The sequence below is a fragment of the Carcharodon carcharias genome, chromosome 13 (genome assembly GCF_017639515.1).
Source record: "Carcharodon carcharias isolate sCarCar2 chromosome 13, sCarCar2.pri, whole genome shotgun sequence".
Taxonomy (NCBI): domain Eukaryota; kingdom Metazoa; phylum Chordata; class Chondrichthyes; order Lamniformes; family Lamnidae; genus Carcharodon; species Carcharodon carcharias.
In genome coordinates, this window is record NC_054479.1 from 89,253,409 (window position 1) to 89,267,440 (window position 14,032).

Genomic DNA, 14,032 nt, shown 5'->3' on the forward strand with positions numbered 1-14,032 from the left:
GTTCATATCTCGTGAACAAATAATAAAAAAAACTCCCCACATGAGCTGCATACAATTAGCTCCCACAAACAGCAATGAGATGAATGTCCAGTGAATTTGTTTTTGGAAGAAGAATAAATGTTTTCTGGCTTGTATTTCCTTGAGGATAGGGGTGATGCCAGGATGCATTTCTTTACATAAAGAGCAGTGAAAGTATGGAACTCAGTCTCCAAAAAAGCTGTTGAGGATAGGTCATTGAAAATTTCAAAACTGCGGTCGATAGATTTTTATCAGGCAAGGGTGTTAAGGGTTACACTGGAGATTGGTTAGCTTAGGTGGCTAGAGTTTGGTGTAGAATGATGCCATGTATGCGTTCTATCTCTCCACTGGCTCAGGTTGTTCTTGGCGCTTCTCTCCTTGTCTTATTCAAAGTGAAATCATGACATGAGCCATTGGACAATGAGGACACTACATAGCGAGAGAGAATTAAGTGTTACAGAACCAAAGCAAGTAGATGGAGCTAAGATACAGAACATTGAATGGTGGAGCATGCTTAAGGGGCTGAATGGCTTCTTTTCCTGTATGGTTCAAGCGCTGAAAGAACTCCCCTGCTCTTCTTCAAATGCCATGAATCTAAGAGAGCCGCAAACGATTCATTATTGCATTGCAGTAACAGTTAGGTTAGGCACTCAAATACTAGAGTGGGGTTTGAACCCAAAACCTTTCTGACTCCAGAGGCAGAAGGGCTGCCAACTGAGCCAAAAAAAAAGAGAAACCATTTCCAAATAAACTCTAGTCCAAGATGTGACAACAGCCCTGTGACATCACAATTTGTCTTGAAAAGTCAATCTCCATTGCTTAACAGATCCCCTCCCCCACAGTGAACTCAAAGTGACAGCTTTAGCATGCTAACTACACAATGAGCTTTATTAAATTACTTGCATTCAAAACAAAATGCCACTGTGTATAAAGGAATATTAAATAACACCCATGGTATCAATAGATTCTCAGCACTCAGTCAGATTGAGTGAAGTCTAATGGACTCAGTGAACTTAAGCTAAAGTCTCAGAGACACAATTCATCTCTGAGCTCTGTAGAAGTTCCATTTGATGTGGGTGATGTGCCCTAGTTCACAAAGCTGCTGCATGCAGTGCAAAGCAAGTAATTCATCATTGAGTCTTTTCTTCATTGACATTGGAACTAAGAAGTAAACACAGCAGTGCTTCATCATGCCAAGGCCACTCTGAAAATAATTGGGGCTGAATTTTCACTTCAGGGGTGGGAAACAGGACTGTTTCCGGCTCCTGAATCCACCCCGGGGCGGCGACAACACTGTCATACTTTCTAATTTTAACCTGGTTGCCCCCTTAACTGGGACAGTGACAGGATCCCTGTCCAATTAAGGGTTGCCAAAGCTGGAAGGTCAGTCATAGGCTTTCTAAATTGAGAGGTGCAGTAGGCTGCAGCAGAGGGTGAGTAACTGAGAGGGTGCTTCAACATGGAGGCGCCTTCTCACCAGCGTTTTAAAAGTTTAAATAAAAAACAAAAAAAGCAGGCCGGCCACCACTGTGGGGAACCAGTTTTGGCTGGTGTAGGACAGGGGAAGAAAATTCCCTACGGAGCAGCCTGTAACTGCACATACACCCAGGCCCCAGCCGACAGGGAGGGCCTGTAGGCCTATTTAAAGTGCTCACCATCCACGCACATCGCCCCCCTCCCCCCCCGCCCACACCGCACCACACCCTTGACTGGGTGCATGCCCTCAGGGAGTTAAACTGCCCGCTGTCACTCAGGCAGTTAAACTGCCCACTGAGACTCAGGAAACCAGGGGCTGACTGGGAAACCCTTTAACTTTGCATTAGGCTCCAAATCAGTTAATTGGCCGTCTGCCTCGGGTACCTGTGCTACGCCACCTCGGCAAAAAGCCGGGACTGGGAACCGGGTCGGAAGACCTACATAAAAACAGAAAGTGCTGGAAAAAAGTCAGGCAGCATCTTTGGAGAGAGAAACAGAGAACATTTCTTCTTCAGAGAGTCATACTGGACTCGAAAAGTTAACTTTGTTTCTCTCTCCACAGATGATGCCTGATCTGCCAAGTTTTTCCAGCACTTTCTGATTATATTTCAGATCTCCAACATCTGCAATATTTTGCTTTTATTTCAGGAAACCGGCACCCTGGCTGGTGCCAGTATTTTCAGGTCCTACCTGCATCAGTACCTGATTCTGGCAGGACTTGAATATTCAGCTCATAATCTTATTCCCTGATTTCAGTGCATTCTGCTAAGGGGTCAGCCATGGCTCAGTACTCTCACCTCAGGGTCTGAAGATCATGGGTTCGAGACTAACTTCAGAAAGTTGAGCACGTAATCTAGGCTGACGTTCTTGTGCAGCATTGAGGGCGTGCTGCACTGTCGGATAGTGCTGTCTCTTGGATGAGATGTTAAAACAAGGTCCTGTCTGCCCTCTCAGGTGTAAAATCCCACAGAACTATTTGAAGAAGGGGCATTCTCCTGATGACCTGGCCAATATTTTTTCCTCAATCAACATCACTAAAAACAGATTTTTGTTTGGGGGTCCTTGCTGTGAGAAAATTAGCCGCTATATTTCTGACCAGCTAACAGTTACTACGGTTAAAATATACTTCATTGGCTATGAAGTGTTTTGAGATCTTGGGTTGTGAAAGGCGCTATAGAATTGCAAGAATTCTTTTCTTAAAGACATGTATGAGCCATTGAATGCAAGGCAAGTTTGTTCATTGGAATGTGTTTACAATGCAATGAGAATTGTTTCTTTCTCTTCTGTTTGCATCTAGCCCTTTCTTTTGATCTCATTTTGCTATTTAGCTACCATTTTAGTCTGAGTGCTCTGGTATTTAAAGGATTTGTGGCAGCCCTGGGAAATCCCTGTAATGGTCCCACCACCGCCCCCCCCAAACAAAAGATTCACTCTGACGCACTCCATGAATGATCAGAGTATTCCATTAGGACTGTTGGGATTTTTGATCCACTGTTTACCTGACCTGTGTGTCTGCTGAGCAGATTGTAATTAAAAGCACGCACAAACATTCCCTCAGTGACTTGGGGTTAATTTAAGTCAGTGTCTATCTCTGCACAATAAAACTAAGTCTGACTGTACATGATACTAACAAACTCAACATGACTTCCTCAGAGGATTTGGCCTGAATGGCAGCCAAGTTCTGTTATATTTTTTCAGACTAAGTTGCTTCAGGCAGTAAGATGGTCTATTAGAGACGAGAGCTTCAGATATCCACGAGCCTCAAGCCTGGCCTCTTCTGGTGAGACCCTTCTGTAATGTTCCCAGTGAAGCTGGTGTCTGGGGAAGCTGCCCAGTCCAGGGTGCCTCCTTTACACTCCTCAACAGCGTGTACCGCCTCCCCCCCACCACCACCCCAGCTTTTAAAGATCCCATGAAGACGGTTTCTTCACTTGTTCGGGTCACCTGCCTGTTCTGAAAATAGCTCTGCCCAACCAACCCTTCCCCTGTTCCCTCTGGTTGCACCCCTTACAATGCAAACGTTTCCCTGCCATGGTCCTCCTGCTAAACTGATACCCTATTTGCTCTGTGTTCATACAAAGAGAAGAACCTGCCTTTACATCACACATCGCACAGAGCAAGATCCCACAGAATAACAAAATGAAATGGGTGATCAGTTAATCTGTTTATGGTGGTTGAGGGAAGATTATGGGTTGTACCACTGGAAGAATTCAGGTTGAAAATGTTCAGTCACAGATTGACAGAATTGTGGAGTAATTCACCAATGTAGAAAGGAAGATGGGCATTTCTGTTGTGCCATTTAGCACCTTACAGCCAACAAAGTACTTCTGAAGCGTAGTTGCAGTTGCCAAAGGAAATAGTCAGAGCCCCAACACTTGAAATCTTCAAGACTCAGCTCTAGATTATTTTCCATTTATAAGTTTCTATTATCAGGGTACCATCTCAGCAGGTCAAGTCTGGTTTAGCTAGCGCTACGTGTATAAATGTTGGTGGAATATAGATATTAGGCTGTGATGCCAACATAACTAAAACAAAAGCATTAAGAAGGAACACAGCTGCCAATTTGAGCACAGGCAACATGACCAGATAACCTGTTGGTTGAGGGATAAACATTCACCAGGGCACCAGGGTGGACTTCCCTGCTGCTCTTCAAAAATAGCATCATGGGATCTTTAACTGCACAAGCGGGCAGGACTTCAATTTAGAGCCTCATCTGAATGATGGCACTTCAGACTCTATACTGCACTGGAAAGTCAGCCAAGATAATATGTTGTTGGAGGGGCTTGAACCCACCATCTCGTGACACAACTGAGGTGGAATTTTCTTTGCACAGAGCTGGGTGTTGATCACTGGAGCTGGGGCAGGTAGACCGATCACATGGATTGTTAATACCTGGAGCCTCTCTAGCTGATTCTTGTAGTGGTAAGCTTTATCCTTGGTGGACATACAAAGATCTGAAGCATTTTAGCAAAAAAGCTCCAGACATTTCTTCAATGAACGTTTACTGTCGAAAATTGTCTCTTTTAATTTATTTCAGTATTATCAGAAAGCCTTTAACTGGCAAAGATGAAAGTTGCAGCCTTTCTTTTATATGGTCTGTTTATGACTGGGTATGGAAATCTTAACAATGATAAAACACTGCCTGGTGATTGAAAGTCTGTCATTATGACATCCTGATTGCCTTCTTGTTAGTTTGTATCTTAAAGTGATCCATTCACATAAGGGTGCCACTTCTAAGTTAAATTACAGGGTTGAAATTGACCTGGAATTAGCAAATTGTTCAGAAAGGCTCCTGGCACTTTAATCAAAATATTTAATTATAGAAGGATTCACTCACTTAATTTAGCATACATAGGAGTTTTGTTTCAATATATGCACTTTGTATGACATGCAAGGAAATGTCCTTTTATGAGGCCTGCCAGACTTTTCTCTTACTGATGTCCAAATGATATGTAACGTATGCAAATAGCAGTGCTTTGTCCCAGTGGCATGAAGAAATGGCATGCCCAAATCTTATGGGTATATTTTTCAGTTATTCTCAGCATGTAAGCAAAACTGGCAAGGCCAATATTTATTGCTCCATTGCTGGTTGCCTTTGAGAAAGTGGTGTTGAGCTTTCTTTCTTGAACCTGTGCTCCATGGGGTGTAGGTGTTCCCACAGCGCTGTTAGGTAGAGCATTCCAGTGACAATGAAGGAGCTGCGGGTTGGGATGGGGTATGACTCAGAGGTGATGAATTTCTGTGCACCCCCTGCCCGTGATCTCCAATGTGGCGAGCTTGCTGGTTTGAAAGGTGCTGTTGACAACGCCTTGGCGACTTGCTGCAGTGCTTTCTGTAGATATTACAGCCACTGTGCACCGATGATGGAGGGACTGGGTGTTCAGACCAGGGCACTGTATTCCCATGTGGTTCTTGATAAATAATTGTCAGAGTCAAAATCTTTGGTGGGGGAGAAGCATGGGCTCTAGATGTTTCTCTGGAATATTGGCAACATTGTCTGTTATGTCATTGATCAGTGGGGGATTGTGAAGTAGTGGGATATACCTTCTGGTGGAATGAGACAATGGATTGCACAATGTTCAATGCCATTCCCGACTCCTCAAATACTGAAGCAGCCCATGTCCAAATGCAGCAAGACCTGGACCATATCAAGGCTTGGGCAACAATTGGTAAGTAACATTTGTGCCACAAAAGTGCCAGGCAATGACTATCTCCAACAAGAGGGAATCTAAGCATTGCCCCTTGATATTCAACGGCATTACCATCGCTGAATCCCCTACTATCAACATCCTGGGGTCACCGTTGACCAGAAATTGAACTGGACTAACCATGTAAATACAAGAGCAGGTCAGAGGCTAGGAATCCTGCAGTGAGTAACTCACCTCCTGACTCCCCAAAGCCTGTTTACCATCTACAAGGCACAGATCAGGAGTGTGATGGAATGCTCCCCACTTGCCTGAATGAGTGCAGCTCCCACAACACTCAAGAAGCTTAACACCACCCAGAGCAAAGCAGCTCACTTGATTGGCACCCCATCCATAAACATTCACTCCCTCCATCACTGATGCACAGTGGTAGCAGTGTGTACCATCTACAAGGTGCACTGCAGGAACAGATACATGGGAACACCACACCTAGAAGTTTCCCTCCAAGTCAATCACCCTCCTGACTTGGAAATATATCACCATTCCTTCACTTTCGCTGGGTCAAAGTCCTGAAACTCCCTCCCTAACTGCACTGTGGGTGTACCTACACCACATAGACTGCAGCGGTTCAAGAAGGCAGCTCGTCACCACCTTCTCAAGGGCAACTAGTGATGGGCAATAAATGCTGGCCCAGCCAGCGATGCTCACATCCCATGGAATGAAAAAAGGTTGATGGCAAATGCTTACAGGTCATTCAGTTATACTGGACTCAGATTTGCCCAAAATGTAAGGTTCTTAATTTATATTATATGCTATGATTAGTTGCTCATTCACTGAGTAAAGGAAGAATTTGGAGCCAGTCTTTTTTAACATAGGTTTATTCACAAAACCCAGGTAATACAGGCACAGACTCCTATTACCTTCCCCCCACACAGGTACAAACCAGTTCTTATATATACTTAAGAATAATGCCCTAACCTTTCCCCAGTTAGTATCAGCTGCTCTCACTTTCAACTAAAGCATGCACTTCATTGTGACAGGATTGCAACATTAACATTGCGATAGGTAATGGAGCAATCTCTGTTGCTATCAACACTTTAACAGATTTTTATTTGGAATGTTGATTTTTTTTTGTGGATGGGTGGGGAGAGTTAATTAAGATCTGTACCTTACAACTCTCATTAAACACAACCTAACAAATCACCAAGAGGGTCACTATATTAACTGGCTCTGCAACAAATCAAAGAATGCCAATTTTGTATGAAACTCAGAAGATCAAAATCTTCCAGGAAATAAATATTCACTGGTCACTTTTAGTCTATTTAAACAACATCTCCATTTGATTAATTTTGCAAATCAATGTTTCAACATTATATTTTTAATCCTCGATTAATTTTGTCAAGGTTTATATTCAAAATACGTCAGGGTTTAAATCTGCCAACCTCCTTGGCTTTTTCACAGGCATTAAACAGGGGTAACAATAACAACTTTAACTAAGGTATGATACAGGAGCCCAAACCACACTGAAATCGTCAGGGGCCTTACTTCTTTAGTCAACCTGAAGTCTGCCTGAAATGAGTGTGGATCTCACTTTAATGTGAAAATGAGCACAACCCGTCCTTGAAATCTGTCTACCTGGAATGACACGGGGCTGGACCTGACTCCTCTTAGTGTTACTGGTCTACAAGTGGCCTACAAGGACTGGCAGTCCTTAAAGAGACCACCACCAAACTAATGTAAGTTTCTATCACACTAGCCTTAATGTGGAGCTGGGAAGAAAAGGGGTGCTCTATTCCATCTTCTACATGGCACTCTGGGCTGCCCCTGGCCTGATCTCATCACCATCCACCTCATGACCCATGTGGAAAAGTTGAATCTGATTGCACTTTTTGTGATGGCGTTTTAGAAATGTTTTGTCATGTTCTTTCAGATATTTTATGAATAAAATATATTTTTCCAAAAAAATCCTCCCAATTCTTTTCCCCCAAACCTTGATCCACTAGCACTCCCAAAACTTCCAGAGGACCACTGCAGGTGAGGCAAGCCACTGAAGGTGGATTTTGCCCCAGGAGCACTTTGCCTCTGGAAATGTGGCAGCTCATCCTAACTATTGGGATGTGGCCTAAGCACCACGTGACAATGCTTAAGATTCCTAATTTGTGTGTCTACTGAAAGCATATTACCCAAAAAGAGGCCATTACACACTTAGCCCATGTAAACTTTCTAGGATTTCTGGAAAATCTCTGATAAAAATACAATAAAAAATTTAAGAATGAGCTAATGTTCAGCTATTTACTACAGCACTGGCTATGTCTGTAGAACTATTTGCTACTAATGTTCAAAATCAGAAACTGCAAAAATATATCTTAGTGTACCACAGATTAGAGGATATAAACTGAGGGAATGCTGCATTGTCTGATGTGCTTGTCTTTCGGGTGAGAAATTAAAATGAGGGCTCGTCTGCCCTCTCAGGAGGATGTAAAAAATCTCTTAGTTCTATTTTGAAGAAGGACAAGGGAGTGCTCCCCAGTGTCCTGACCAATATTTATCAACCAGCATCGCTAAAACAGATCATCTATGTCATTACCGGTTTGCGTGACTTTGCTGAATGCAAATTGACTGCCACACTTGTGATTTAAAAGTAATTAATTAGTTGTAAAGTACTTTGGGCTGTCCCAAGGCCATGATAAGATGCTAATTAGATTTGAAAGTTCTTTTGTTATTTGTGTCTATAGTCACCATATATCAAATCAGATATTGAACTATTTCCACCTCTAAATTATTGCATGTCCTTGTGTCTATTTGACATTTATGCACCAATATCATGTAAATAACCTGCATGCTTTCGACAATTTAGGGATAAATTTTCTTTATTTCTTTTTTTAAGAACTATTGGCCTTATAAATATTTAAAACCAACCTGTATCTCAGGTGTTAAATTATTAAGATGCGATTGAATTATTGATACAACCATAAACTACTATCATTTTCTTTAACCCTTCTTTGCAAAGGATTTCAGAAAATGTCATTATTTTCAACAGGAACGCACTGACCACCATGGTCCCCCTTGGCAAAAGAAGGGCAAGACTCCTTAAACAGAATGCTGTTCAATTTGAACAGTAGCTGTTAGGATTCGGAGTATCACAGCATAATGCTGATAACGATCTATGTTTTTTTATAAATAGCCTGACTTTATAAATAAAACACGATGAACTGCATATTAATGAAATGTTTATCATCTTCCCCGCTCTGACAGCACTTGTCACTTCCCCTTACAATGTGCACAGATCATTTTGTATTGTCCATTAAAAAAGAAAACATTTATTTTTATCGCTCTTGTCTTTCCATTTATTTGCCTGCCATCTGCCAGGGTGGGATCATTAAAAGCATGTTGAAAGCGTGTTATCTAAAAACATGTGTAAGTTCCACTCCAGCAACAGGATTTTCTTTCCCCAGGTATTAATGCTAATTTTCCTTCATTCTCTGAACCTACAAACAATTAGAGGAATGCAACTGTCGGAATCTGAATTTCAGTAGCACAGCCTGTGTCTGTAATTGTTTCCTTAAATACCTAACAGTGAAAGAGAACAGTAACGGGATTTAATTGAAAGTGGCACTTGATGATTATTTGATATCTTTCCCTCTTGTATTTATTCTCACCGGTAGTCTCTGCTACATTCAGCCGTCCTGACCAGGACATGAAGTACTGTACATCATGCATGGGGTCAATTTTAATCTAAGTTGACAGGCAGGCAGCCTGCAGGATCAGGTAGGATTTGGATTTTTCAGCCTGCGATCAGCCTTCCTGATGTTACTCCCCATTCATTTCAGTGGGGGTAAAATTGAGCTGAATGTAAAACCAGCATCCAGCCCATTCTGTCCATTTCCCAACAGGTAGGGTAAATTAAAACCATCTCCCTATAAAAGAAATGTTTGAACTGCTCCAAGTCTGTTCCTTCGCACATCCCCGGTTTTTATCACTCCACCATTGGCAGCCGTGCCTTCAGCAGCCTAGGTCTCTGAAATATCACTCAATCAGGGAGCTTGATGTTTGCAAATTGGCTGCCATGGTTCCTACATTATAACAGTGACTACACTTCAAAGGTATTTCATTGGCTATGAAGCGCTTTGGGACAGTTCTATGGTCATGAAAGATTATTTTGTAAAAGCAAGGCTCTTCGCTCTCTAAACCTCTCCACCTCTCTCCTCCTTTACAATCCTTCTTAAAACCAACTCCACCTGTCCTAATTCTTTCTTATGTGGCTCGCTGTCAAATTGTGTCTAACAAAGCTCCTGCGAAGTGCTTTGGGATGTTTTGCTATGAAAAGGGTGTTATATAATGCAAGTTGTTGTTGCTTGAGTTTTTTGGTTGGAAATCTGGGGGAATATACCAGGGTTGATTTTTGCAAGATGAGGTTCTTGGATTAGCGTCTTGCTCGACATGAGCATAAATCCTGGATAGTGTTACAACAAAATAAAAACTTGTAGTTCTGCGTCACCTTTAACATAATGAAACACCCCAAGGTGCTTCACAGGAGTGTTATAAAGCACATTAGGGCAGACGATCAAAAACTTAGCCAAATAGGTAGGTTTTAAGGAGTATCTTAAAGGAAGAAAGCGAGGTAGAGAGGTGTAGGGAGGGTTTTCCAGAGCTTGAGGACTAGCAGGGCTGGGGCCGGAGGAGATTAGAGAGATAGAGAGGAACGAGACTCTGGAGGGATTTGAAAGAAAGGATGAGAATTTTAAAATCAAGGTTTTGTTTGAATAGGAGCTGATGTAGGTCAGACAACATTGGGATGATGGGTGAACGGGACTTGATACAAATAAGGACACAGGCAGCGGAGCTTTGGATAGCCTCTAGTTTATGGAGGGTAGAATGTGAGAGGCCAAGAGTGCATTGGAATAGTCAAGTCTAGAAGCAACACGAATGAGGGTTTCAGCAGCAAATGGACTGAGGAAGGGGTGGGGGTGGTGGGGGTGGATGGAGGGATTGGGCGAGGTTGCAGAATTGGAAATAGGCAGTCTTAGTGATGGTGTGGATCTGTGTTTGGAAGGCTTCTTAGGGTCAAATATGCCACCAGGATTGCAAATTGTCTGGTTCAGCCTCAGACAGTTGCCAAACAGAGGGTTGGAGTTGGTAGCTAGGGAATAGTGACAAAAAGAGACTGAAGACAATAGATTCAGTCTTCCACCTATTTAATTAAAGGATATTTTTGCTGATCCAGCACTGGATGTCAGATGAGCAATCTGCTAATTGAGTGGAAGAGTTGTGAGAGATGGTGTTTAGGTCGTCAGTGTACGTGTGAAAACTATTACTGTGCTTTTGGATGATCACGAGAGACAGCATGTAGATGAGAAATAGGAGGGGGCCAAGGGCAAATCTTTGGGGGACACCAGAGATAGCAGTGCAAGAGCAGGAAGAAAAGCCATTGCAAGTGATACCCTGGCTACAATTAAAAGAAAGAAAAAAAGACTTGCATTTATAAAGCACTTTTGATGACCACCCGATGTTTCAAAATACTTTACAGCCAATGAGGTACTTTGAAATGCAGTCACTGTTGTAATGTAGGAAACACAACAGTCACTTTGCACACAGCAGCACAGCAAACTCCCATAAATAGCAATGACCACGCAGTTTGTTTTGCTGATGTTGAGTGAGGCATTAATATTGGCTAGGACACGAGGATAACTCCCCTGCTCTTTGAAATAGTGTCATGGGATATTTTACATCCACCTGAACAGGCAGTTGGGGTCTCGGGCTAATGTGTCATCCTAAAAATAGCACCTCTGACAGCACTGCACTACACTGGAGTGTCCGCCTTGATTTTTGTTCTCAAGCCTTAGAGTGGGACTTGACCCAGGGACCAACTGAGCCACGGCTGGAAAAATAGATAGATGGATAAGAATAGAACCAGCTGGACTACAGCGGAGAGGTGTTAAGGAGGATGGTGAGGTCAACCATGTCCAAGGCTGCAAACAGGTTGAGAAGGATGAGAAGGGATAGTTTACTTTGTCACACAGAATTTTATTCTGAATTTGATGAGAGCTGCTTTGGGACTGTGGCAGATCGGAAACCTGATTGGAAGGATTCAAACATGGAGTTCCAGGAAAGATGGGCACGGATTTCGGAGGTGACATCATGTTCAATGACTTTGGAGAGGAAAGGGACGTCGGAGATTGGCTAGTAATTTGCAAGTATAATCGGGTTAAGGGTTGACTTTCCAGGGGAGGGATGATGATGACAGATTTAAAGGAGAGAGGGACAGAACCTGAGAAGCAAAACCATCAACAGTATCAGCTAACATGGGGACCAGGAAGGGAAGGTGGTTAGTCAGGTCAGTGGGAATAGGATTGATTGAGCAATGTCTCATGAACAGGATGAGCTCGGAGAAGCAGATGGCTGATAGCTGTGAAACTGGAGAAGTTCAGGGGCAGGAGATACTTTAGAGCAAGGTCAGTCTGGTGAGCTAATGGAAGGAAGGAAACAGCAGGGGCAGCTGAGGCACCAATCTTGGTGGAAAAGAAATCCATGAGCGCCTCACATTTGTTGTTGGGCATGTGGATGGAGGAGACAGGGGAGAGGGGTTTAAGAAGACAGTCTGCAGTAGAGAAAAGAAGCTGAGGGTTACCATTGCATTCCAGGATGTTCCTGCAATATTGAGCAGTTTTAGTAGACAACAGCAGAATCCAATAGTGCTTCATGTATTCTAGCCAGACCTGGCAGCGAATGGCTAAACCAGTTATCTGGCATATGCATTCAAGTCTGTGTCCCATGGAGCTAAGGGAGCAGAGATGAGGGCTGTATCAGGGGGAGCAGTCAGGGTGAGAGAGAGTCATGTTTTATGGGGGAATACAGTTATGTCGGCTGTGTTGAGAGAGAAACCTTGGCCAAAATCCCCTAGCAGTTTTGGACCAACATCAGAGGCTCCACTTTGCATTTCAAAATTGGCCATGATGTTTAATACAGCATAACCAAACTTAACGTGTTATCAAAGAACTTTCTGAAGGCTGAGATTCAGCACATGCTTGTCATTTCTGTGAGGTTTCTTTGAAATTTGCACTGAAAAGATATGTTGAAATAAGACACTAAAACTATTAAAAATAAGTTATATGACATTATACAAGCACAAATCAGTTTGCAAAGAGTTTGCAAAACTGGTTTCATGCGATCTAAGGGATAGTTGAAAAAAAGTATCGAAAAAAATTACAACTGATTGAATATTAGGAGTAATTATAGTTACAATTTCCAAGCTATTGTATAATGACATTTTTCTGTACATTGTCTTAGCACAATTCGTGCATTGGCTTCAAATTAAATGCAACCATGAAAGCTGCTGGACTGTTTAAAACTCCAACTGGTTTGCTAATGCCTTTCATAGAAGGGAACCTGCTGTCCTTACCTGGTTTAGTTAACTGTCGTCCTGATTGCACATAAGATGGTTGACTTCTAATCCCCTCTTTGGCCCTAGCAAGCCACTGAGTCATCAGGGCAACAAGGGATTGTCAATAAATGTAGCCTTGACATTGCTGCCCACATCCCAAGAAAAGTTAAACAAGTTAAAATAAATATATATAAAGGCATACTTTATTTTTCAAGATGTCACTTACTTAAAAAGCAACTAAAAGGAGAGGGAAAAAATAGTTTTTAATATAAGTATGTACCAGAAAGCTGACACATCTTTGATTCAGACACCACCTATTTTGGTTATAAGTGCGTACCTCTAATTTACAGGTACACGAGAAAACTTCGTTGGAAAGTCTCGCCCAGCATCTGACTGAGAAGCGACCAGAAGATGGGAAGTTTGGACATGCAATGGTGGACTTCAGCGTGGGTGGAGAATCAGATGGTTAGTATCTTTTTTTGTTAAAATGGTTCCATTCAATTTAAAGGGCTTAGCACTTCAATTTACAAAGTGTGTGTGTTTTGCTCTTGCCTGAAAGATGCAGATTTTATGCTGCAGTCTCTCTGGAAAATATGGTTTTCTAGAAATTTATGGTGAGATAAATTCCTGTTTAAAGGGATGTTTTAAACCTTCATCAGCATACATGAGTACGAAAGAGAAGTGAGATCTGCACAGTATTAAAAATCATAAGTAGAGCTTCATGCTGCAGTACAGATTTACAAGCTAGCAGATTTAAGCAGGTATATGTAAGTGGAAATGGGAAAAGCATAATGTGCCTTTTATTTATTGAACTAGAAGCAAACAATAATTGCTCAGCAGTTATTGAGATTTGCAGGGACCAATTAACATTGTAGTGATGGTCAGAATGGAAGCTCTGTGTTTTGAGATAAATTGCAACAGGAGGTCGAAAGTATAATTGCCCTCTAGATGTAATATCCCCCGATCATAAGACAACTGCAGAACATACGCAGCATCTGTCATTGACCGGAAT

At 42.3% G+C, this 14,032-nt stretch overlaps 1 protein-coding gene across 4 annotated transcripts in view; it reads left to right on the forward strand.

Annotated features, from left to right (window-relative positions):
• Positions 1 to 14,032, forward strand: part of sox5 (SRY-box transcription factor 5) — a 406,357-nt gene that overhangs the window by 372,107 nt on the left and 20,218 nt on the right. For all 4 annotated transcript variants that reach the window (XM_041203211.1, XM_041203209.1, XM_041203210.1 and 1 more), the window contains one exon: positions 13,371 to 13,485. In XM_041203211.1, the coding sequence (XP_041059145.1) occupies positions 13,371 to 13,485 (115 nt within the window). The remainder of the gene's footprint in view (positions 1 to 13,370; positions 13,486 to 14,032) is intronic.